Below are 22,633 nucleotides of genomic sequence, written 5' to 3'. Positions count from 1 at the left end.
CCGCCACGACTAATGACGTCTCGGTTTCACCGCGGTCGAAGGCGTCGCTCGTCACCGGAGGGCGGAGAAGGGCCTCGCTCACCGCGTCTCGCAACTCTGGACCGTCCGAATACGGCGACAAGGACGCGCAGGTCGACTACTACTCGGGCCTCGACGATGACGATAGTCTCGGTGACAGCGACAGTGACGAGGCCGAAAGCGGTGTGAGCGGCAGCCGGCTGGGCGACGAGAGTATACCGGACGACATCCCAGTCACCGGCTTTGCTGTCGCAAGCAGCAAGCGCAACGCCGACTTCCACGAGCTGTTCCCCGCTGTCCCTGAGGGCGACTACCTGATCGAAGGTGCGTGGTGGACACCCTGCTCATACGTCAATTCATTAACATTGCCTGCAGACTACGGCTGTGCGCTGCAACGCGAAATCCTCATCCAAGGCCGCCTGTATATCTCCGAGAATCATATCTGCTTCCATGCAAATATCTTTGGCTGGATCACTGACGTGCGTCCCCCGTCATGCGGCTGTATGCACGGACTGACCCCCCTTGCAGCTCATCGTCCCTATATGCGAGATCGTCTCGCTCGAGAAGAAGATGACCGCCTTCGTGATCCCCAACGCCCTGCAGATCAGCACTCGGCAGTCGAAGTATACCTTCGCGTCCTTCCTTGCACGTGATACCACATACGACGTCATCTTCAACATATGGCGGCTCGTCAAACCAACGGACGCGGTAGAAGGCGATGGCCAGGATACCTCCCGGCTCGTCGAGGGCGTCGTTGGTGAGCAGACCGCGGAGACTGTAGCTGTCATCCCTGGTGTAGCTGCGCGCAAGGCGACGCAGTGCAAGTGTGGCTCGGATGCCACCCACCCACCGCATTACGACCAAGTCGCCATGGACATCGTCCTCCCAGGGACGCCCGAGAAAATATATAACCTCATGTTCGCGAGCGCGTTTATAAAAGAGTTCATGGCCGTCGATCAAAAGCTCATGGGTAAGCAAGCGAGTGCGTAAAAATACTGTTGGCATGCTCACGGGTACCTGCAGACATCCAGGTTTCCGATTGGACGCCGGTCGAACCTGGGTCAAAGCTTCTGACGCGCAACATGTCCTATATCAAGCCGCTCAACGGCAGCGTCGGGCCAAAGCAGACGAAGTGCGAGCTCCGGGACGAACTCGTGCACTGCGATTACGAGGAGTCGGTCACGACGGTCACCACGACGCGCACGCCGGATGTCCCGAGCGGCGGCGTGTTCTCGGTCAAGACCTTGACATGTATCACCTGGGCGAGCGCTGTGTCCGTGCGCGTCCTCGTCACGACGCAGGTCGAGTGGACCGGGCGCAGTTTCATCAAGGGCATCATCGAGAAGTCGTGCATCGATGGGCAGAAGACGTACCACGCCGACCTCGACAAGGCGATGCGCGCGTACATCCAGGAGCACCAGTCCGAGTTCGTCCCCGCCGGTGTCGACGCTGCCGCGGTGGCAGCTGCGGTCACGACCGTGCCTCTAGCGCCCGACGGTGTCGCCGATGGGCGTACTAGCGCCGAGAAGCAGCGCGAGCAGGAGCGCAACCAGCGCAGCTTGCAATGGGCCTGGGACACCTTCGACGGCGCGTGGCACGTCGCGTCGAGCTCGACGAAGGGCGCCATCGCGCTCATCCGCGACTCGTGGGAGCAGAGCAGCTCGACGACGGTGCTCTACTTCATCATCGTGATGCTCGTGCTCAGCAACGTGTGGACGCTCATGCGTATGGGCTCGCGCGAGGAGGTCGGCCGGCGGAAGGAGATGAAGAAGATGGAGGAGCGCGAGCGCTGGGTACAGGGCGTCGTCGGTGCCCTCTGGGACGAGATGGCGAGTACGAGGGCGGGTATCGGGGCACCACCGGTCATTCTGCCGCGCGCGGGCAAGGCGCGCTCGCCCGACGAGCCGGTGTCGGTCGAGGACGAGGTCTCCGCGCTGCATAGGACATTGGACGAGGTCGAGTCGCGCGTGCGGGCGATTCGCGGCCAGTTGGACTCTCTGGATCTGAATACGTTGGATTAGAGTGCTGTATCATACCACGTTACTACTTTTCCTCCTTCCTTTCGGCTGCGCTTGCTTGTTATTGTCGGTCGGGCTTCAGGCAGCTTTGTAAATTATTCGTAGTAGGACCGCGTGGGCTCTTCTTGACTATGGATGCTCTATATCCTCCTTCCTCTCCCGAGTGTATGCATAAATTTCAGATGAATGACTTCGGAGGCTATCTACAGTGGTAAAAACATTGTTCTTGATTGGGAATAGATCGTGAAGGGCGTGGCGTGTCGACATGAAGTGGAAATATCCAATAAGGTTAGATGCTGTCTTATCCACAGTGCGATGATATACTGTCTCTTGTCCTCCACCGTGTTCACGAACGCCCGAGGCCGCAGAGAACCAGCGCGGCCTTCCAGTCCTCCTCATCAACGCTCTCCAGCGTCCGCTCTGCGTCCAGCGCACCAGACTTTTCGTTCGCCATCAGCACCTCCTCCATCGTCGGCTTCCGCGCCAGCGCCTGCGGTCCCCTCTCCCTGTCCTGGCTGATCGACGAGCGCGGGGTGATCGCCTCGTGCGGCTCGTCGACGTCGGTGTCGTCGCTCTGCGCGTGCGGCGCGCCGGTCCGCCGGCGCACGCGGTGCCGGGCGCAGGCCCACTCGAGCGTGCGGCGCGAGCCGAACTCGACGTACTCGCTCTCGCGCGCGGCGGGGGACGTCGGGCCCGAGGGCGAGGAGGGCATGTTGTCCCAGGGCATGCCGGCGGTGCGGCGCGCGCGCGGGGTGTGCGGGGCGCGGAGCTCGCTGAGGGACGCGACGCGCTCGAGGGAGGGGCGGGGGCCGAGGGGGGCGGTGTTTTTTTGGTGGGTGTGGGTATGGGTATGGGTATGGATGTGGGCGGAGGGGTGCTCGTGGGTCGCGTCCTTTGCGAGGAGTACGGCCATGCGGCGCTCCGTCTGGCGTTTGTTCTGGAACCAGATGGTGACGGACTTGATCTCCCTGGAAGCGTATAAGTATAAGATGAGGAGGACCAAGGTGGCAGAAGGCACGTACATGGCGCCCTCGGCGGCGACGCGCTCGCGTTGCTCGCGCGACGGGTGCGACGTCTCGTGGTAGAGCGTCTCGAGCATGGAGAGCTGCGCGTGCGTGAAGCGTCTGCGCGTGCGCTTCGCGATGTCCGCGTTCGCGGCGTTCGCACTCTTTGTGCACGCGCGGCTGAGGCTCTCGCGGCTGTCCGTGCTCGCCGTGCTCGACGCGCTCATTGTCGAGGAGGTGCGCGAGAGCGCGGTCGGGACGCGGTCCATGGAGAAGGCGAGACGGGCGGAGGGGTGGGTGGAGGCTGGGTAGGGTGTATCCGCGGACGAGGAAGATGGTGGTGGAAGTACAGGAGCGGAATCAGGCGGACGCGTGTTGAATCAACATCAACGCGGCGTCACGCGACGTTGCAGCGCGTTTGCTGAGTCATGTGAGCGCGTCAAATTTTGATGGCAAATCATGATTTTTCTCAGCTTTGATGGCGGCCTTCAACGTGGACTCTCATGTATGCGTGCGTTACTTGGACGTGAAGCCTAAATATGTCTAGATGCAAAGGTCACTGGGTTATGCTTGGTACACCAACGGCGCAGCACGGACGCCTTCCCTTCTCAGCTTCTGAAGAAGTGTACGCGAGCATGTGCTTGTTGCGCGGGAGAATGTCTTTCTATCGCTCACGCAGGGTACAACCAGCCTGCTTCCCTATCAACGGTTTTAGTGTAACGCTGCAACGAAGCATGCTCAGAGGCTGCATCGACCCGAGAACGAACGCTTCACAAGTCTCGTCAACGTCTCGAAGGGGGGCTTAATCTAGTCAACAGGTCCATTCGCCAGCCTATGGAAGAGGAATGCGGACACGAGCTTGGCGTGGTAGCGCTCAGGCTCAGTCTCTTGTTGGCGTTGATATCTCTTCTCTATCTTCCTCGACCTCCGAATTGTTGTCCCTGGTATTCGCTCGCGTCGCATATCCAGTTTTTTCCCGCCCTCGTCTATGTGCCAAGTAACCGCTCCATTATCAGGCCGCAAGTACTGTTTTCCTCTTATGGTCTCCTTTTTCTTGCTCCCGAGTCATTGACCCACTTCTTGTAGATGCTCTTTGCTGCCTTTTCAAGTCTTACGGTTCTTCCTTTCCCCTTTCTGCCTTCCTGTACCTGATGCTATATTCGCAAAGGCGCGCTGCAGCCGACGCAGGACGCAAGGAGGTAGGATCGCTTGATGAGGATGTGCGAAGTCGTGACGTGCAAAAGTTGAACATGGTCACGTGTAATGTCGGCAATGTCCGAGGTGACGGGAAAGTTGGTGACCGGCCCTGCGGCTGACGATGAAATCACACCCTGGTCTCTTCGAAAGACATGCAGAAGAGGAGCAATGCAACGTCTGCCTTTCACTTACTGCTCTCCACCCCCCCGCACCATGGTCATCACAGCTACAACCGTGAAGTGCGGCCTCAATTGTCCTTTCAAACGTTTACCTCGAAGACGGGACCAGTACGCCAATCTACGGCGATAGCCTTCCCGGTCCGCCAAGGACTTTCGCCTCTGAAGCCGGTCGTCCTGTCGGCTTCCCGGACGCCAGTGCTCGTCGTCGGCGACCATCTCCCGGCGGCCACGATTTCTGAGAGTTTGATTGCCGCCCCGAGGCGCATCACACGTGGCTCCCCGCCCCGACGCCCGACTGACGGCTGCAATGGAGATGAAATGCCGTTAGGCGCCCAGGGATCCGCAGCAGTCCTGTCCTTGTTCTCAATCCGTCATGCCCAGCCGCGCGCTCGCGCTCAGAAAAATCGCTGAAAATGCGCAAACGACGGCCCCACATGGCGAGGAGGCAAGGGATGCCCGTAACTCTCCTGACGGGTCAATTTGACGGCCGCTAGAACATAGCATGATGGCTGGTTCCGAAGCTTGATTGAGATTGGGCGTCAGCGGGCCCAGCCGTCCGCCCGTCTGCTCTTTTTATCTGGTGCGGCCTGTCCTTCCCTTTCACCCCGCGCTTGTCCACTCCCTTCATCCGGCGACCACCTCCCCTCCCAAGGCGGACCCGCGGCCATGTCTTTGCGATCCCTCCTTCTCGCGTTATCTCTCTCTGGCGCCTCCTCCGTCCTTGCCCAGGAGGGCAGCATCTCTGGCGCGCAGTCAAGCCCGGAGGCGGCGGGCTACTCCTGCGACGCCGACAAGTGCAAGCTGCCCGACTGCAACTGCGCCAGCACCAGCCCTCCCGGCGGTCTCGACCCCGTACGTCCCCGCCTTTCAGCGCGTCGTCCCGCCATTTAACTTCCCCCCGCAGAAAGACGTCCCCCAGTTCATCGTCTTCACCGCCGACGATGCAGTCGAGACGTACACTATCGACGCCGTCAACCAGTTCCTCCAGCACCGCCAGAACCCCAACGGCTGCCAGCCCAAGATGACCTACTTCACGTCGCTGAACTACACCAACTTCGGACTCGTGACAGGTGCGCCTTACCTCGCCTCCTCGCTGCTTCGCTGGCAGCCACTCACCCAAACGCCTAGATTGGTTTGTTGCGGGGAACGAGATCGCGGACCACACGTAGGTGGCAACTCGACCTCGCTCGCCAAGGCAGCTGACGCGCCCGCACCAGCATGACCCACGTGGGCAGCCCTCCCCCGGAGGAGATCAACGGGAATATAATCGCGTTGAATGCGCTTTCCGGAATTCCCGTATCAGCCATTCAAGGTGCGCCGCGTGTGTCGGCCTCAATACAGCGCACCTTCTCTAACGCGTGGCAGGCTTCCGCGCACCTTATCTCGAGTTCACGGTCGACACGCTCAAACATCTCGCGAACGCCTCTTTCACGTATGACTCTAGCGCCGCGGCCTCCGTTCCGGTCACGGACGAGGGCACCGACGCGTTCTGGCCGTACACCCTCGACTATGGCATGGCGAACAACTGCCTCGCGGTCGACGGTCTCTGCAAGGGCGAACCCAAGCTCCCCGGCTTCTGGGAGATCCCGATGTACTCGTTCTTCGACGACCGTGGGGCGGCGGGGCCTCATTTAATGGACCCTTGGCTCGAGGCCGCCAACGGCGATTCGAAGGTCGATAACGAGGCGACGCTCGAGTACATGAAGAACACGTTCACAGCCCACTACGAGAACAACAGGCAGCCCATTGGCCTGTACACGCATCCTATCCATGTCGCATCCAACTATCCTGGTGTCAAGGCGCCGAAGGGCATCATCAACATGATCAACGCCTTCCTCGACTGGGCTCAGGAGCAGGACAATGGTGCGTGAGATTATACATGTGGTCGGGCCGGGCTCATACCCCGTGCAGTCTGGATCGTCTCCAACGAGCAGCTTCTGGCTTGGGTGCGCGACCCGAAGCCGGTCTCGCAGCTCGACAGTGTCGGCGCGCTCAAGTGCTCGACGCCGTCGGTGGACAAGAACATCTGCAACGGCATGCCGGACAAGGAGTCGGGTCTCCAAAGCAAGTGCACCTTTGACGAGTACCCCTTCGACACATGTGTAAGTTGAGCCGGGTACCTTGCCGTGCGTTATTCTCATCAGAATCGGACAGTACGGCTGCCCTGAAGAGTTGCCGACGGTGAAGAACCCGAACCCGAAGCAGGCGCCGCCCGACGGCGAGTCCGAGCGTCACCGCCGTGAGCATCCCACTCCCGATATTTTCCTCGAGCGACTGCTGATTCCCTTCCCAGTCCCGGATAACTGCACCACCGCGTTCTGGGACCCCATCGAGGGCGAGTGCATCTGCACGTCCGACACCTGCGAGTTCCACGACACGACGCGGCCGATTGGGCCCAACGGTGCGAACCTCACGGGCGGCAACAAGGGCGACTCGTTCGGGAACGAGGATCAGGACGATGATGACGGCTCATCGACGTTCAACGGCCCGAATGGCGCGGACATACTCCTTCCGTCGCTCCTCCTTGCGCTTGTTGGAGGCACGGTTGGCGTCGTTGGCCTTCTCGGTCAGCTATAATCGGGCTTGGGCAACTATAATGGAGCTCGGCGACTATTCGCTATCGCGCTCGTTGCCCAAGGCTGCGTAACTTATGACCGTCATTATGGTCGCTTATGGCCAGTATTATGGCTTGGGACTTGGATCTGCATATCTAACACACACTACCTTACTACTGCACGCTATCCTGTGGCCTTTGGACCGTCAGTCATTGGATTTGTTACTCGCGAATGGATGCGTAGCTACAGAGCTTCCACGTTGGAGCACGGTTAGCTACGTCTAGGTTCTGGAATGGAATCGACAGTATCAGCATGATTCATATTTGGGTGGTTTGTGTGCATGCGCGCTAGGGGATCTTTGATAGCTCACCGCTTAAAACCGAATTCGGCAAGTTCAACCGTGGGACCGGCGTTCGCCGAGGAGTGATATGCACGTGCCTGTCAAACAAGCGGCTTGTTTCTCGCCATCATGCAACTTTTTGGCCGCTCGTTCTACATTGTGACGAGCGAGAACTCGTGCAGCAGTATCAAGTCATATAAGTCCCGTCATCGAATCCTAGCCTCATCAACTGTCGTACGCCTGGGTACCGTCCCAAACTGCAGCGTCGTGGATTTCGTAGCCGTGCCACCATCCTCTGCCTGAAGCACCTACATAAGCAACTTCTGCGGAGAAACAAATGGATATAAGATACGAGCATATACGCTGGTGTGAAACTGCTTGGGCAGCAGCATCGCCGCAAATCTTGCATGAGAGTATGGCCGTATTAGGACCTGCTTGTTCTTGCTCTGAACGGCTTCTTTCATGATGACTGTTCACGCCTCGTCGTTGTCTCTCTCGAGAATGAATGGTGCGTGCCCTTGTTTCCTTCCCCATCGTACAACACTTACCCCATTCGCTCAGGTTCTTCATACATTCTATGCTTGTTCTCCTGTGACGACGCGGTTGGCCTTGAGACCGCCGGTCTACCCACGTCACGTCACTCCTTCTCACGAACTCACGGTATGTCCGTTGTTTCCTCCGCGAGCACACAATGCTTACCATATCCGTTAAAAATTTCCAAGACGTCCAACAATGGGCAACCGTCTCCAGTAGGCACTTAAAGGTGCGGAAAAGCTACCACTGGTCCTCAGAAACGACTTGCTCTTACGACTTAGAACGCCCCGTCCCGATTACGCCCTTTACGTCGCTTGTTAACGAACCGCACGCCGCGTCGCACACGTTCAACACAACCAACCGCACGATTTCCCGTGAGTCAGCTTCGCCACAATGTAATTGTACCACAGAAGTGCTAACTTGTTGAAGCCTGCACTCGATCTATTCTCCTACCTCTTACTTTCAGGCTTTGCTTCCTCGATGGAACCCCATCGCCATGGCCTGTTCTGCAGACTTCGTTCTGGAGTGCGCAGTCTCGCACGTCGTAATGAATATCGACCCCCTACTCCACTTAGGCCTGTGATCACCCATACGAACGACATATTGCGCACAATGAACCAGCCCGGCGCCCAAAACAGACCTGGCAATGCCGCCGGCGGCTCTGGCATCGCTCAAGGCTGGCCTCTTCCTACTCGTGGCGCGCGCTCGCGAACTACTCGGCAATTAAATGCCCAGGCAGGTCCCTCATCTCAGCTGCCGCAGCCTGCCGTGACTCACAACGAGTACCCGACGCCGCCGCCTACGTATTCGTCTCCCGCGCCCGCGGCTGACCCAGCGCTGCCCGCCGCGCCTGCGACTCAGCAGTCTCCGGCTTCCATCCTCGAGCGCATCGGCCAGCAGCTCGCTGACAACCATGACGAGATGATCGAACATCTGGACGAAAACTTCGACCTCATCATCCAGCACCTTGAGGGCTTGAACGGGACCATGAGGCAGATACGCGACACGAACCTCAATACGCTTTCGGAGTCGTTCCATAGCGCGAACGCGGAGGTCTTTGCTTTGAATGATGCTGGAGCGCCGCCTGCACCGACCGCCGACCCGAACGTCCGTGCTGAGAACGCTGTATCAATGCAGCCGGAGCCGCTCGCAGACTCAGAGACGTATAGCTCGATGTACGCCTCCACCGAGACCGAGACACCTCGTGCCAGTGCACCGCTGGGGCGACCGTCCATGATCGCTGGCGCAGCCAGCAGCCTTCCTCCAGCAGCTGCAGGACATGATCGCCAGCCTCTTGGTTCTCAACCATCCGGCGAGCTCGGCGGTGAGGGCAGTGCGCATGGGGAACGAACGCTGCGACGACGCCATGCTTTCCGATCTCTGTCTCTTCCCGTAGACGAGGCGAGCAATATCGCGGCCGGTACGGGTGGGAATGCGTCGACTTCTCTCGATGCGAACCGAATCTTCTCCCGACCAGCTTCGATACTGAGCGCTGGCGTCGACCAAGAGACTGGCTGGCAGGGGCCACTAGGAATGCCACATCCAGCTCCAAATGCCGCAACGACCGGGGACTACGAGCCGCAGGCCGTTGATGCCCAGGCGGAGCTTGTAGAGGATCCCGTCCTCACGCTCGTAGGCTGCCGCGCAACCAGCGAGCTTTGCCCTGGTACTCTACAGCTTGTTATCGATGTCGGCACCGACGGCGTTATTGACAAAGGCGACATGCTTCTCTTCTTTGGTGATTTCGACATGGCGATCCAACGCCTTCCCGGTATCTGCGCCGAACGCGCGGTTGAGTGGTCGCAACTCTTTCTGCGAATCCGCAGGTCGAATTTTAAGGGCCAGGATGCGATGCTCAAGGTCATGCAGGGTTTGCGCTCATACCTGCATTGCTTTATCGGTGTACAGCTCGTCATGGATGAACGGGCCGTCCCGTGCGACTTGCCGGAGCAGGCGGATTTTGCCGATGGCTTTGCTCGCCTTCTGTCCCTATCTGTGGACGGAGGAGTGACATTGGACCGACTCTTTCTCTTCCCCTTGTACAACCTTCGGCACTTGGTCATCAGGTCGATGATGAATACCGCCAACATGTCGGCTATCCTCTGCCGCGCAAAAATGCTGGATATCCTTTGCCTCGACAATCGAGGAGCCTTCGATCGAATTCGCGGTACTCGCCTTGCTGAGATATCACCTGATGCCAGCATTCCACCTGCGATGTATATCGAGGCGGACAATCCAACGGCACTCTTGCCCCTTTTTCGAGCCGCCGATTCAGTAACGACGAACATCCGTCTTAGGGTCCGCGGTGGCCGAGTGTCGTCTCAAGTACAGAATTTGTTCGCTCACCACGCTAGCTGGACTCTAGCTACTCAGTAACAAGTCTCTGTGCGTATACGATGATATATGACGATTCATCAAGTACGGTTCCATCTGGGCGATTACATCCCCAATGCACAATACGCTTTTTCCGCTACCTCGTATATCTTAGTGAATGTAACAAGATTAGGTGGTAGATATGGCGAAGGGTCAAAGCGATCAGGTTCACGCTCCGGTCCTTTATAACCTTCGTAGCGAAATATCTTCAGCTGTCTCAATTGTGGGCTTCGCAGCAGTGTCGCTATCTCGCCGTCACAGCCAGGAAATACCCAGCGGAGGGCGAGCATGTCTAGAGATGCCGACGAGCGACTCAACATCGCACATATGGGGGTGGCCTGGACACCTGCGATGACCAGTTCTATGCGTCTGATACGAGGGGCCTTAATGCCGTCGAAGAAGTGCGACCAGTCATACATACCGCGCAGTGTGAGAGCGCGAAGGTATGGTAGGTGTATAGGCGTTGGCAGAATTGGGAATAAGTATCCATCGTCCCTCCCGGGGAAGAGGTCCTCGGGTGGAACGACCACAGCCTGCAAAGCCTGGAGCAGAGGGCACGCTCGAAGGAGTTCCATAATTTCCTCGGGTAGGATGACTTCGACTCCAACGTGAGTTAGACGGCGAAGAATGGATGCAGGGGCGTCGACTGGTACATAGAACCATTTTGCCGCGTGGAGTGCAGGCGAGGTATAGAACTTCTGCCAAACGCGCGAAGAGATCGTGCCCTCATGATCATCTTCGAATAAGCGCAGCATGGCCTTTTTCAGGAGTTCGAAGGCGTTTTGAGGTAACTGCTGTAGTGGCGAGACCAGTTCGTCAGGGGTCGGAGATTTTTGCCTTAAAATGATGGATATCTCCTCCCAACGACGAGACGAATTGGCGACGAGAGTCATGAACTTCTGGCAAGCAATGACGTTGCTTTTGGGGGAGTAATGGAGGTCGTTGATACGAAGCGTCAGCGGTAGGCCTTTAGAGTATTTGAGACTGAGCCGCAAGGTGGCCACATCGCGAGGCTGAGGCAAGGGGACGTCGACCAAGGTCCAGAGTTGAGGGCATCCGCGCGTTACCGTGTACCAGCGCCAGCAGACGCCCCCAATGGCCACTGTCGACCGGATGTAGAAAGAGGTTTCCGCGTGAACGCTAACCGAGTCCATACGCTCGTCCCGCGTATAATCGAAGACCTTATTCTGGTCGCCGCACATCAGGAAGATGGCGCACAGAACTTCCGTCGGCAACCGATGGATGAAGCACGGATGGGGGGAGAGTGTGGCATTCTTGCGTCTGTGCCGTGCGATGACCACTGGACGGCGATGAGTGGACACCTTGAATATTCAAGACGAGAAGAGTACCTTGCAATGGTACGGAGTGGTCTCCATATGCGTCTGCAACATCTACTTCTGCTCAGCGAGTGGATAGGAAAGATAGGCAGACGAACATACCTGGCGGTCCAACAACGAGGTAATTTCCCTCCGAAGATAGCACCGAAAGGCCCTTCAACTCGTCTGCATGCACGATTAGCGGTCGCGTCGTCGTCTTCGGTGGGCATAATTACCCACCAGGAACATCATTCAAGCAATCCTTACTAAGGAAGGCGAGCTCCACCTCCTCGGACGGAGGATGGCATCGCATCGGCGCTGGAGGGTGTCCTGAATATTGCACATCAGCTCGAGCGCCATTGATTTACCAGCATACACACCAGCATCCTGTACCGCCTGCGGTGGTTCAGCACCAAAGCCGCCGTCAGGAGACGCCGTATTCAGCCTTCGGTTTTCCACTGCAAAGAGGTGAATACTGGCGAAGTCGGGCACTGTACAGTCCACGTACTCGTGTTCCAGTCAGCTGGATATGCAAGCCCCGCAAGCAACTCAGCCGAAGCAATGAAGAGAGGTGGGATGAGGAGTCCTTCTTTCCGGCGCAAGACCACCCTTTATGTCGGATTCCACTTCGGCGGTATGGGTGGTTCGTACCGAAAGACAATAAGAAAAATTCGGCGAATCCATCGCCATGGCAGAAAAGCACAGCAGGAGAATAGAGAAGCGTCATTGTTATGCTCTTATTGTTCTCGGCAAATACCAACGGAGCTGTTATAGTCAAAGAACCCATACGAGAAGATGGCGGAGGGAGGTTAGCCGCGAATGCGGCAATTCCCGAGGACATACCGACCACGTGCGCCGAACCCATAGTGTTCAACATGCGCATGGTATATCAATCGTTCTGAAAATTAGGCGCTGAATTTGCGTGCTCTGTTACAATCTTGCTGACAACTCTACTGAAGGTCCAGTATGTGACCCTCAATGGGCGTCCTGATATCGAACTATAAAACCGACATAAGCAATGGCGGGCGAAACGGCCAGCCTTCCGGGTCGGCTGTCGCTCAAAAGTAAGCGCGAGAAATGAGAGAGAATAAAACCGACGTACTCTTGGGGATCCTTACAATGACGACCTCTACCTTCCTTCCATCCTTGCACTTGTATACACCCAGAGGATCTGTTTTCACGTCGTCCCGAGCTCCGTCGCCCGACTCCTCCTCCTGATAAACCACCATCTCGATCCTTTCCAAGTTCCTTCCCTCCTCCATTGTCTCTGCCCCCAGCCACCAATCCCCGCCCATAACCTCTCCGTCGGTCCAGTACGGCTTGCCATGCACCAAGCCCTGCTCCGTCACCTGCAGCCCTCTCAAGGCCTTCGGGCCATTCATAACCCAAAGGACGACACGCCGGATAGTGGGCGTCACTATCAGCCAGCCCTGTATGGTGCTCTCGTACCAGACTTCATGACTGAAGATGAGGGTGTGAAGAGCGGGGAAAGAGTAGTATCGAATGTAGGTCGACCAGAAGTCGAAGTAGAGATCCAGCTCTAACACACGCAGTCTGTTCGCGCATTGCGCGAGGAGCACTGATGTATCAGCCGGGGCTTCGCCGGCGTCAGGGCCCACAGCCCATTCAAGACTCCCAGGTGCACCGCATCGCATGGCGAGTGCGGTAAGGTTGGGCAGCGCCTCGAGCACGGCGAGCAACTGTGGGACAGCGTCGGCAACCCAGGGTTTATCGAGCTCGGCGATCACGAGCTGAGTGACAAGGGAAGCAAGGTAATGAGACGATGTGATAGATTCGCGAAAGGCATTGGTACGATCGGCGCCGGATAAGAGCACAGCGCGGAAAAGCAACGTCTGAGAAGTCGAGGTAAGGCTTCGGTGCGCAAGAGCGCAGGATGCGAGTGTCGATGGATATGCAGAGAGATGCTGTATGATGATATCCTTGATCTCTTGTGGGAGGGTCAATGAAAGCGGCGATGTGGGCACGGAGCTCATGATGGTAGGACGAAAGAAGGAACCAAGAAGAGGCGATGTTCACGCGAAGGTTATCGGCGGGCCGGGTTTCCCGGGCGCCTATTGCGATGGTCGTAGCAGGCTCTATTAGTGCTCGTGCACAGCAAACGTTGGCGCAAAATATCACTACATCCCCTATCGACAGACGTAGTCCAGCAATTTTGAGACCTGAATGCTTCATGAACCCCAAACTTGACTTCCAGGTGCAATACATATGAGAGCGATCCGTCCGTCTTAGACTCCTGTCTTAACCTCTTAGTCGATCCATATTGGCTCGACATCGTCGAAGGCCTTCGCGCGCGGCTTGTACTTGAGCTCCTCCGCCTCTATGCGCGTCCTGACCGGCCTGTGGAAATGTATCAATCGCGTTGTCCACGCACCTTCGCAAAGATGAGCTCAAGGAACCATGCGTGGGACTTGTGCGAGAGAGAGTTGATCGTATACTTACCAGCGAAGCGCGTCCCGCCTGTCTCTATCTTCACGCTCACAAACGAAGGTGACAAGGACGATATCCATCGGCTTCATGTTCACCTCATCCTTCGTCGGCCGCACCACCGGCCAATAAGGTAAGTCCCGAGACGAACCTATGAGTAGGTCCGCTGCTCGGATGCGTTGCCGTCCTTGAGCAGGAAGAGAAAGCGGCCGATGTTCGGGTTCTGGGTCGTCGTGGGCTTGTGTCAGCGTATAAGGGCATGGCTACTCCCACCCCCGCCTCCCCCCTAATCGGTAATGAAGAGCTGAGTAACAAGCGAGGCTAGAGGAGGAGACAAGATGACAGAATCGTGAAAGACCTGAGCACAGAAATTGCGGGACAAATTCACAGTACGGAAAAGGAGAGGCTGGGACTCGGAGGTCACTGTAAGGATTCTGTGAACGAGGGCGCACGAGGCAATAGGCAGAGAGATGCTGTGGAATGGCATCCTCAAGCCCTTGAGGCATGGAGAGGCTTTAATGGTGCGATTGCTATACTCATGGCGGTAGAGACGAAAGCGCGAGAAGGTCATGCTGGCCGCAAGACCATACTCAAATCGTGCGGCCCGAGCTTACCAGGCTATTCGTCGCACTTCACCAATGTACGAATCGCCCCTTTTTGCTGTATCTGCAGTGCAAATAGATATGCGTGCGTAGAGCAGGGTTGTGGCTATGGTGACACTAGGTGAATGGTACTGTAGTACAAGTGAATGTGTGCAACGGGCCAGTCCGGGTAAACCAGGAATATCATACCGTCCTCGAAGTCAAGTCAATCCCGTCTGTATCGCTATGCCTTGCCAGCCTGTTCTGGTACGAATCCCTTCCTGACGAGCCCGCGTACGCGCCATTCCCAGGCGACGAGGTTGACGTGTCGGGTTATTTCTTCGCGAAGGTCGCGTTTTGATTTGTCGAGCGGGGAGGTTAGGATGCAATGCAGGTAGGCAAAGAGGAGGGCGTCGAGAGGTGTGGGAGCGCTGTGCGACGTGTCAACAATCCTTCTGGTAAGGACAGGAATAGAGAACGCACTCAGAACCCAAGAACCATTTATCCGTCCCTAAACGCTCGGACAGCGCGTGTACCGCGACAGCGTACTGCGTGAATACGCTGTCCCGCTGCCTGTCCATCTTCTTCGAGATCCAGGGTAAGGGGAGATGCAGCGGCAATGTGAGAGGAAGAAGGGACGCGGACGCTATTGATGGCGCAGGTGTCGGCAGCAGCGCGTCGATCGTGTCCGGTGCGGGCGAGGACAACAACGATATCGGAGAGAACGGCTTCGGCGGGCTCGCAAGGATCTGCACAGACCCATCCTCGTCAGCACACTCGATTCCCGGCTCAAGCTAGCACACCACATACCAGCGCCGCATGCACCACGCCCTCCAGCAGCTCGACCCACGCTCGGCTCTCATCCTTCTCCTGCGACCCGCGGTACCCCTCGTTCTCCGGCTCCTCGCCGAGCGCACCGTCCTCGAACGCAGCGATATTATGCGCGGGTATCAGATCCCCACTCGGCAGATGCAGATTCGGCAGCCGCCCCTCGAGCGCGCCCTCTGCGGTTATATCCCACCGCAGCGCGATGCGCTGCTGCTGCCTTGCTGTCGCGTGCGTCAAGGCTAGATACGCCTGCCACTTCAGGCATTCCACGTCCGCGCTGAGGCAGTCGGAGGGCTCAGGCGGCGGGTGGATCCAGAGCGTCGGGACGGAGGGCGTGCAGCGGAGGTGGGAGGGTGGGGGTATCGCGGGGTATGTGTGCAGGGGGAACGTCTCGAAGAGCTTGAGGAAGGGGGAGGGGACGGTGGGCCAGGACATGGTTTCCGGTGTGCGAGACGCGTCGAATGCGCGGCAAGGACGCGTGCAGGGGATTTTCGGCAGATTTTGGGGCGAGTTTGCGCTTGCTTGGTCGCGCGGACTTCGTCGTGAAAACCTGACAACAGCAGAAGGAGTGAAGTCCAGGCAAATGAAACCTCTACTTGCATGCACACCCTTGTATCTACTGAGTTGAACAGTACATCTATCTAGCAAGGTCGTAGCAGAGTTTACTTTTGCTTCAATCAACCTGTCTTCGCCTTCAGCTCCCTCCACAGCGTCAAGTACAGGGTTGCACCGAAGCCAATTATCGCGAGCTACGAAGCCGTTACTTTACGCGTCCCTCATGTAGAAAATCACGCTCACCTGAACTCCGATGAAGTTCTTCATCCCCATACTGACACCCGCACCACCCAACAGCGCTCCCGACACACGCCCCGTATAGTTACTATACTGAATCGCCATCGACAGCCTGCCATTCCACTCCGGCGGGAACTGCTTCGAAAGCAACGCCACCGTGCACGTACTTGCCAAATTGAAGCCCAGCGCAATCAAGAACCAGCACACAAAGTACGGGCCGAACGAAACCCTATCGGTAGAGACCAGCGCCATCGCGATGAGCACGCCTGCGAGACCCAGGGCAGAACCGGTCGCGAGGATCGTGCGGTCCTGGAACTTGCGCGAGTAGCGGGTGTTGGCGAGGAGGAAGGGAATGGTGGCGACGCCGCCGAGCGCGATGAAGTTGCCGGCGGCGTAGGGGGAGTAGCCGAGTTCGGCGGCGGTGAAGATGGGGATGTTGGCCTCCCAGGCGCCGAGGATGTGGAAACAGGTCATGGACCAGTACATCATGGTGATGATGACGCCCCACTGGCGGAGCCCCATCTTGACCTGCGGCGGCGTGCGCCGAGGCGGGCTGGCGGGGTGGTGCAGCTCGACCGCGGCAGGGGCATCTTTGACGTCGACGAACTTGAAGTACGCGAAGATGGCGAACGCGATCCAAGCGCAGGCCATCACCCAACCCGGCGACGTGTAGCCATTCCAGACGTCGTTCGCATGTGAGCTGCGGAAGCCTTCGGTGCCATCCTGAAAGCCAACGAACTTGTAGAGAACACCGCCGAGGAAGGGGCCGAGGCTGAAGCCAATGCCCTGTCCGAGGACAAGGTACGAGCCGAGCGTGGTCCGCCGGCGGATGCCGACGATGCGCTGGTCCGTCACGTAGCGCTTAGAGTACCTGATGATCTCCTTAGTAGAGTACAAGGTAGGGAAGGCTTGCACGCACATGAATGCGACGAAGCCCACGCCGCTCACGATGCGGCCGATGAGGATCAAATACAGGAAGTTGGCCTTGTATGCCAGACCGTAGAGCATGCAACCGAAGGCGCTGGATATGTAGGCCAGGTTGAAGGGCATCCGGTACTTGCCTCCATCTATGCGCGTGAGGGGGAAGAGCAGCATTGCGGATACGGCTGGGGGGATTCCGATGGCGAGACCGGAGAACAAGGCCGTACCGCCCAATGACTCCGCGTACGAGGACGCGGAGGACACGATGATGAAGAATGCGAGCTATCATGCAGATCACCATGAGCTACTCGAGCACGAAAAAGGGGTATTTACGCACCTGGAACATGACATTTCCCCCGATCACCACGACCAGCGACCACAAGTCCGGTAGGCGGAACTCGTCCGCGACGTCCTCCAGCGCCTGCGTATGCGTAACCTCCGTCTCATCCCCCGCCCCGCTCTCAGGATCTGGTACGGGGGACGTGCGTTCGGTCGCGGGGTCTTTCGCCAGCGACTCCCTCGAGAGGCGCGCAAGCGTGGAGTGCGACCACGAACTGTCCTTCCTGTCGACGAGGTCGAGGACATTTGGCATCAGGCTGGTGGACGCCATGGTGTCCGGGGAGATGGGGGGGGAGGAGGGAAGGTGCGTCTGAGTCATCCTCGAGCGAGTTATAGGGACGGTCGCCGGCGGCTGTTTGATGGAGGATCGGTGTGGGAGCGCGTATCGTGCTGATTGGCCGCTGAATACAGGACGGCGCGCCGCGGTTCCTTCAGCCTTCCCGGCGCGCTACGACGAATATGTGACCTGGCGCTGGGTCTACTTCCCGGATTGCCTGCTGTACGACGTGCGCTGCGTCTGTACTGAGTGTTGGTTAGTCTTCATCCTGAGCAGAGCTTCAAATTTGGGTCGGCCAGTTGCTATCTGCATCCCCGAGGTATATGGGTCCCCACATGGGGGCCATTCCGGCTAGGCATGGTGCGCCTAATCACGCGGCAGGGCAACGGCGAGAGGAAGGGTGTTTGGAAGCACGTAAAGGTGATGCTAGCTGGGACCTCACTCGACTCGATGACAGAAGAAAGAGAGCAGCTTCGACTTCAAGCGAACGAGACCAATGGAGATTATGATTGTGTGATTGTGATGATAGAAAGTTCATCCGTCCCCCAAGCATCATCGTGACATGCCATTGCCACAACCAACATGAATTCAGAGCAGACAGTGGGCCGAACCATAAATTAGAAGCACAACGAACAGACCGAGCATACGACTCGGCACAATTACTATATATCCATATCCTAGAATCCCAACTGCTCCACGAAGCTCTGCCATGTCGCATCCAACACGGGAACACCTCCACCGAACGGCATGGTGGGCTGCAGCCCATCGAACGCACTCGCGCCCATAAAGTTCGCACCGTTCGTCCCCGCGGCGTTGTTGGACACACCACCGCCCCCGCTCACTTCCCCCGGCAGAGACGGGCCTCCCACACCATTTCCGACACCCAACGGGCAGACGTTATGCAGAAGAGTCGCGCCTCCTCCCAAGCCCTGGCTCTGCCCCGCCTCGCCCTCCATGGCAATCCCCTGCTCCAATGCACCCAGCGCCGCCTCAAAGTTGCGCAAATCGTCCATCATCGTCGGATGCAGGTTCTCCGCCAAGCACGACGAATGGTCCAGATCGCCCTGCGCTTGCGGTTGTGCAGTACCGAGACCACCCGCCGCCGCCGCACTCGGCGGATCGAGTAGCGCGCTGATGCTCGAGGCGGAGCCGGTGGGGAAGAACGAGGGATAGAGGTCCGTAGAGTCGCCAGAGGGGGTGTGCAAAATAAAGCTGGACAGCGTGCTCGAGGACGCCGTACGGACGCTCGTCGCCTCGGCCTGGACGCGCACGAACCCTGTTTTTCCGCCGATGCGGTCGAGCTCGGCGCGGGAGGCGAAAGCCTCCTGCTCCTGCGCGTCCGTATGGTTGATAACCGCGAGCGCGCGTTCTTTGAGGCCGCGAATGGATTCGAGGAGGTTCGCCGCACAAGGCGACTTAGGCGCGGCTTCCTCGAACATGTCTGCCAGCAGGCCGAGCTCGTCGAGCGCCGAGGGCGCCATACTCGCTGTCGGTGCGCGAGTGACGACTAGACACATGACGATCTGCAGAAAGTCAGGCAGCGCGCCATGGGATTGATGGGAGGGCACTGACTGCTGCTGAAAGCCCCTGCGACCACATCAGGCCGACTCGCGAAATGCTGTCCGGATACTTGGCCCACACAAGCTGCAAGGACTTGCCCAATCGCCACGCCGAACGATACGTCGCCAATACAGACGGTACATATCGATGGCTCGAGAGCTCCGTCGGCCGCTCGTCGAGCGCGACGGCGAAGTATGCTCGATGTAGGTTTAAAAGGGCTGCGAGGCGACCGGTCAGCTCATCCATTGACACGAAGAAACGACGAATAGACACCCACTCGACTCCTTCTGCATCAGCACGAACCACCTTCGCATATCATGCGCCGGCATCGCCGCCGACGTCTCCACCGTGCACGGCATATTGTTCGGGCACACTGGGCGCAGATATTCCGGGACGGCGAAGTCGCGTATCCGCCGGTCGAGGTCGATGATGGTGGAGTAGGGCGGAGGCCGGGCGTTGAAGGCGGTCGTCATGACGTGGTGGAGGAGTCGGGCGTAGTGCCAGGTCCAGGTTTTGTCTAAGAGGGGGTTCTGTTGAGTAAGGGAAGGGTAGGCGAAGGAGTAGGTACATACAGCTCATCTCCGTGTCACCGCTGGCCAACATTACTTGGTCACCATCGGGTAGAGGGCAGTCGATGAAGCGGTCGTCGAACATGGGTGGTCGACCGAACCAGAAGCTCTGCACAGGCATCAGCGCGTTCATCTTCTTGTCCAGCGACGAACAACTGACCAGCCAGGTATCATGCGTATACACTGCCCAGAAAAGCTCGCCTCGTTTCTTCGCTAGAGCTGGGTCGAGTTTCCAACGTGTGGCGTCCAGATCTGTACGACGTTAGCTGAATACCCCGCTGACAAAAAGCGTGATGCTCACGAAGTCCTATCTGTGGGACGCATCGTGAGTAAAGAGAGCTCTTCTCAAATGGTCATCTCTGACATACTGACTGACACAACCTCAACCCCAATCCATCGTATATCCATACCTCCGGTGGGCCCACCGCATCCGCATCGCTCAACTCCATGTATTCGACTAGATGTAACTGTAGCCGCGTGAGCCTCGGATACATATCAACCCTTCCCAAAGTACTCACAATCGCCTGAATTGATGCTAACGTAGTCGACCGGTACGGCGGCAGGAACGACAGTGCGGTCCGTGATGCATGGAAGTAGTCGTTCGCCTTTGTCGAGAAGGGCTCGAGGGTAGGGTTGAAGAGGCAGCCGATGGCGAAGACGGAGAAAAGCACGGCCAGCTTGTGGTACCAGGTTTCGGGGACTTGGGCGTGGCTGCAGGGGATGAATTGAAAGGGTGAGAGAGAGCGAGGGAGAAGCGTACTTACTCTGCTCGGAATACGTCCTGGATCACGTCGTCGAAGAGGTCAGTGCGACGCATGGAGGGGAAGCTGAAGCGACAATCAGCATCCATATGAGCACAACAAACACTACGCTCACAGCCATTCGCCGTAGCACAGGTATAGCTCCGCTAGACGAATCGCCTCTGAGAGACTGGGTAGTAGACGGATGATCTCCTTCGCAGCATCTGAGTTGGACTGGCAGTCCATCCCGGACTCAAAAAGGCATGCCCCATAGGTCGTCTGCCCAAAGAGTATGGGGAATAGCCTATCTGGCTGGTATGGCTGGTATTTCTTCTGTACCTGCGCGAGGATGAGAGGGCGATGGATGGGTGTGTGGTTGTGCACGTACCCTTGCTAGGTACTAGGAGACATTCGTCAGTAAGCGCTGGGGTAAGAGAGTAGTACAGCGCACCTCTGGTCTGGCCGTGTTCCCCAGGAACCTCGCCGCCCCATTCCCATCCAGCGTGAGCGTCCCGAACGCATCCAGCAAGCTCTCCTCGTCCTGCGCCGGACGCACAATCTCTGGCATATGGATCCCTTCCATCGAGTCCGGTGACTGCCGCCTCCCATTCGACGGCCCCGCATCGGACGGTGTGGGGTAGGGGTTGGACGAGGACGCGAGGGGGTAGGTGGGATCGCTCTCCCTGGGCTGCGCGTTGCCGATCACGCCATTCTGCACGTCGCGCAATGCTTGCTCGAGCTCGCGGATGCGCGTCTTCTGCTGGTCGATCTCGTCGTGGAGCTCTTCGGTGTTCGCGAGGAAGAATCTGGGGAAGGGTCGGGGGATCAGTATGGTGGGGATGAGGGATGTGAGGGCGAACGCACCGGTTGCCCTTCCCACTGACGAGCTGGCCTGTGGTGCGGATCGTGAGCAACGTGGTAGAGGGGTAGAGCGACGTGCGCCTAACCGTCCGGGCAGATCGAGCCGCAGCCACGGCTCACGCACTTCTGGCAAGGGACCTGGAAAAACATAATGAGCTTGCAGAACGCATGTGCAGCACGCCACGCACCCCTTTGTCGCATTTGAGCTTCAAGCGCCGGCATTCCGCGCACGACGTTGGTCTGGCAGGGCAGGGGGAACGGTAAGCGCCCGTCACGATCCAGCTATACGCGCTCCACGTACACCCGTCCTGGTTTCTTGCGCGGTCTCTGCTCCTTTTCCTTCTCTTTCTCCTTCTCCTTGCTCGCAGCAGGCGCCATGTTGGTAGGTGCAAAGAAGCGCGTCGCTCGAGCGCTGTTCACTAACGTAAATCAGGTTTCAATGATTCGTGCAGATGTAGATGATTCAGCAGAGCGCAGCGTCGCCAGGTAGACTAGATAGGTTACGTGGTTAGAAGGATGGGGGAGATGTCGTCTCAATATACAGTCATTGGGCGAGGAAGTCGGTAGCGCACGACGAAGTACGAAGTCAACATACCCCCGAGAACAATGGATCCTTCCAAACGGAGACGCCACAAATGACATAGCGAACCCGATGTTCTCGGGAGGCGCTGACGATTTATTCCAACGTCTTCAACGATGTCTACTGTACAGGAGGGGAAAATATGCCACGCAGGACGCGTTCGAGCATACATCAAGCAACTATTCATTAACAAGAGATGAAGGTAAGCAGCAGGTGGGTTCAAGGCCTGCGCATGCACAAGCAGAACAAACGGCCGAGTCCAGATTGAAAGATACATTGGTTGGATGACAGCACAGGATAGCAGCCAGGATAGTTGTCACAGCCGTATCAAGAGGTCATGAACATGCAAAGCGTACCTGCTTCCAGAGACCTTGTCAAGGGATGAGTATGTGCAGACACCACGAGAACTGCGGCTTCACTGAGCCCATAGTATGGCTACTAGAGAACGCGATGACCGCAGAGGCGGTGATAGCTGGACGTGAAGAGAACACGGCTGATCAACGACGTTCAAGAGAGCCTCGAGAGGTACTTATCGCGGCGCTGAGAAGGACGGCCAAAATCGCAGGAGGAAAAGCCCAGTAGTTCGCCTCAGCACGTCAAACCCGA

At 57.8% G+C, this 22,633-nt stretch overlaps 10 protein-coding genes across 10 annotated transcripts; 4 read left to right on the top strand and 6 right to left on the bottom strand.

Moving 5' to 3' along the window:
- Positions 1-254: 254 nt before the first annotated feature.
- Positions 255-720, top strand: SCHCODRAFT_02470700 (GRAM-domain-containing protein; the record flags this gene model as incomplete). Its single annotated transcript, XM_050342690.1, has 3 exons — positions 255-342; positions 394-497; positions 547-720. Coding segments are annotated over 3 exons (366 nt in total), but the record flags the coding sequence as incomplete, so codon positions are not given.
- Positions 721-888: 168 nt separating this feature from the next.
- Positions 889-2,039, top strand: SCHCODRAFT_01109787 (uncharacterized protein; the record flags this gene model as incomplete). The annotated part of the gene is made up of 2 exons (XM_003026286.2): positions 889-988; positions 1,042-2,039. The coding sequence occupies 2 exons, from the start codon at positions 889-891 to the stop codon at positions 2,037-2,039; spliced, it is 1,098 nt and encodes a 365-aa protein (XP_003026332.1).
- A 343-nt stretch (positions 2,040-2,382) lies between these two features.
- Positions 2,383-3,332, bottom strand: SCHCODRAFT_02693949 (uncharacterized protein; the record flags this gene model as incomplete). Its single annotated transcript, XM_003026380.2, has 2 exons — positions 3,059-3,332; positions 2,383-3,004 (listed from the first exon to the last, which is right to left on the bottom strand). Exons 1-2 carry the CDS (start codon positions 3,307-3,309, stop codon positions 2,383-2,385), a joined length of 873 nt encoding a protein of 290 aa, XP_003026426.1. The 5' UTR covers positions 3,310-3,332.
- Positions 3,333-5,022: 1,690 nt separating this feature from the next.
- Positions 5,023-7,325, top strand: SCHCODRAFT_02557656 (uncharacterized protein). Its single transcript, XM_003026287.2, has 8 exons — positions 5,023-5,268; positions 5,321-5,486; positions 5,545-5,581; positions 5,634-5,728; positions 5,782-6,279; positions 6,328-6,518; positions 6,571-6,655; positions 6,710-7,325. Exons 1-8 carry the CDS (start codon positions 5,083-5,085, stop codon positions 6,991-6,993), a joined length of 1,542 nt encoding a protein of 513 aa, XP_003026333.1. The 5' UTR covers positions 5,023-5,082; the 3' UTR covers positions 6,994-7,325.
- A 1,105-nt stretch (positions 7,326-8,430) lies between these two features.
- Positions 8,431-10,221, top strand: SCHCODRAFT_02753637 (uncharacterized protein; the record flags this gene model as incomplete). Its single annotated transcript, XM_003026288.3, has 1 exon — positions 8,431-10,221. The coding sequence occupies exon 1, from the start codon at positions 8,458-8,460 to the stop codon at positions 10,219-10,221; it is 1,764 nt and encodes a 587-aa protein (XP_003026334.1). The 5' UTR covers positions 8,431-8,457.
- Positions 10,161-13,552, bottom strand: SCHCODRAFT_02557649 (uncharacterized protein). The gene is made up of 6 exons (XM_003026381.3): positions 12,637-13,552; positions 11,915-11,992; positions 11,775-11,864; positions 11,658-11,720; positions 11,568-11,609; positions 10,161-11,518 (listed from the first exon to the last, which is right to left on the bottom strand). Exons 1-6 carry the CDS (start codon positions 13,526-13,528, stop codon positions 10,284-10,286), a joined length of 2,400 nt encoding a protein of 799 aa, XP_003026427.1. The 5' UTR covers positions 13,529-13,552; the 3' UTR covers positions 10,161-10,283.
- Positions 13,553-13,732: 180 nt separating this feature from the next.
- SCHCODRAFT_02644514 (uncharacterized protein) lies at positions 13,733-14,252 on the bottom strand. The gene is made up of 2 exons (XM_050346395.1): positions 13,995-14,252; positions 13,733-13,892 (listed from the first exon to the last, which is right to left on the bottom strand). The coding sequence occupies exons 1-2, from the start codon at positions 14,069-14,071 to the stop codon at positions 13,802-13,804; spliced, it is 168 nt and encodes a 55-aa protein (XP_050197138.1). The 5' UTR covers positions 14,072-14,252; the 3' UTR covers positions 13,733-13,801.
- Positions 14,253-14,604: 352 nt separating this feature from the next.
- On the bottom strand, positions 14,605-15,855 carry SCHCODRAFT_02644511 (uncharacterized protein). The gene is made up of 3 exons (XM_003026382.2): positions 15,371-15,855; positions 15,044-15,309; positions 14,605-14,991 (listed from the first exon to the last, which is right to left on the bottom strand). Exons 1-3 carry the CDS (start codon positions 15,821-15,823, stop codon positions 14,805-14,807), a joined length of 906 nt encoding a protein of 301 aa, XP_003026428.1. The 5' UTR covers positions 15,824-15,855; the 3' UTR covers positions 14,605-14,804.
- A 95-nt stretch (positions 15,856-15,950) lies between these two features.
- SCHCODRAFT_02644507 (MFS general substrate transporter) lies at positions 15,951-18,132 on the bottom strand. Its single transcript, XM_003026383.2, has 4 exons — positions 17,439-18,132; positions 17,100-17,383; positions 16,187-17,051; positions 15,951-16,137 (listed from the first exon to the last, which is right to left on the bottom strand). The coding sequence occupies exons 1-4, from the start codon at positions 17,757-17,759 to the stop codon at positions 16,066-16,068; spliced, it is 1,542 nt and encodes a 513-aa protein (XP_003026429.1). The 5' UTR covers positions 17,760-18,132; the 3' UTR covers positions 15,951-16,065.
- A 127-nt stretch (positions 18,133-18,259) lies between these two features.
- On the bottom strand, positions 18,260-22,023 carry SCHCODRAFT_02644504 (uncharacterized protein). Its single transcript, XM_003026384.2, has 16 exons — positions 21,749-22,023; positions 21,636-21,687; positions 21,534-21,585; positions 21,451-21,478; positions 21,038-21,392; positions 20,975-20,986; positions 20,723-20,925; positions 20,611-20,673; positions 20,365-20,557; positions 20,215-20,313; positions 20,148-20,157; positions 20,007-20,098; positions 19,850-19,955; positions 19,555-19,794; positions 19,290-19,495; positions 18,260-19,240 (listed from the first exon to the last, which is right to left on the bottom strand). The coding sequence occupies exons 1-16, from the start codon at positions 21,823-21,825 to the stop codon at positions 18,395-18,397; spliced, it is 2,634 nt and encodes an 877-aa protein (XP_003026430.1). The 5' UTR covers positions 21,826-22,023; the 3' UTR covers positions 18,260-18,394.
- Positions 22,024-22,633: the final 610 nt, after the last annotated feature.

The sequence above is a fragment of the Schizophyllum commune genome (genome assembly GCF_000143185.2).
Source record: "Schizophyllum commune H4-8 unplaced genomic scaffold SCHCOscaffold_16, whole genome shotgun sequence".
Classification (NCBI taxonomy): domain Eukaryota; kingdom Fungi; phylum Basidiomycota; class Agaricomycetes; order Agaricales; family Schizophyllaceae; genus Schizophyllum; species Schizophyllum commune.
The sequence above is the reverse complement of the archived record's forward strand: the minus strand, read 5'-3'. Positions and strand labels throughout refer to the sequence as shown.

Coding starts and splice junctions, on each gene's coding strand:
- SCHCODRAFT_02644504 (XM_003026384.2), bottom strand. CDS start 21,825: ATGGCGCCTGCTGCGAGCAAGGAGAAGGAGAAAGAGAAGGAAAAGGAG. Junction 21,479..21,533: donor CGGCTCGATCTGCCCGGACG/GTTAGGCGCACG, acceptor TCCGCACCACAG/GCCAGCTCGTCAGTGGGAAG. Junction 19,795..19,849: donor CGGTGACACGGAGATGAGCT/GTATGTACCTAC, acceptor ACCCCCTCTTAG/ACAAAACCTGGACCTGGCAC.
- SCHCODRAFT_02644507 (XM_003026383.2), bottom strand. CDS start 17,759: ATGACTCAGACGCACCTTCCCTCCTCCCCCCCCATCTCCCCGGACACC. Junction 17,384..17,438: donor GGGGAAATGTCATGTTCCAG/GTGCGTAAATAC, acceptor TCTGCATGATAG/CTCGCATTCTTCATCATCGT. Junction 16,138..16,186: donor AGAACTTCATCGGAGTTCAG/GTGAGCGTGATT, acceptor ACGGCTTCGTAG/CTCGCGATAATTGGCTTCGG.
- SCHCODRAFT_02644514 (XM_050346395.1), bottom strand. CDS start 14,071: ATGAAGCCGATGGATATCGTCCTTGTCACCTTCGTTTGTGAGCGTGAA. Junction 13,893..13,994: donor AGGCGGGACGCGCTTCGCTG/GTAAGTATACGA, acceptor ACATTTCCACAG/GCCGGTCAGGACGCGCATAG.
- SCHCODRAFT_02557656 (XM_003026287.2), top strand. CDS start 5,083: ATGTCTTTGCGATCCCTCCTTCTCGCGTTATCTCTCTCTGGCGCCTCC. Junction 5,582..5,633: donor AACGAGATCGCGGACCACAC/GTAGGTGGCAAC, acceptor CGCCCGCACCAG/CATGACCCACGTGGGCAGCC. Junction 6,656..6,709: donor CGAGTCCGAGCGTCACCGCC/GTGAGCATCCCA, acceptor TTCCCTTCCCAG/TCCCGGATAACTGCACCACC.
- SCHCODRAFT_02644511 (XM_003026382.2), bottom strand. CDS start 15,823: ATGTCCTGGCCCACCGTCCCCTCCCCCTTCCTCAAGCTCTTCGAGACG. Junction 15,310..15,370: donor GCGTGGTGCATGCGGCGCTG/GTATGTGGTGTG, acceptor GGGTCTGTGCAG/ATCCTTGCGAGCCCGCCGAA. Junction 14,992..15,043: donor AAATGGTTCTTGGGTTCTGA/GTGCGTTCTCTA, acceptor CACGTCGCACAG/CGCTCCCACACCTCTCGACG.
- SCHCODRAFT_02557649 (XM_003026381.3), bottom strand. CDS start 13,528: ATGAGCTCCGTGCCCACATCGCCGCTTTCATTGACCCTCCCACAAGAG. Junction 11,993..12,636: donor CATTGTAAGGATCCCCAAGA/GTACGTCGGTTT, acceptor ACCTCTTTGCAG/TGGAAAACCGAAGGCTGAAT. Junction 11,865..11,914: donor GCAGGCGGTACAGGATGCTG/GTGTGTATGCTG, acceptor TGCAATATTCAG/GACACCCTCCAGCGCCGATG.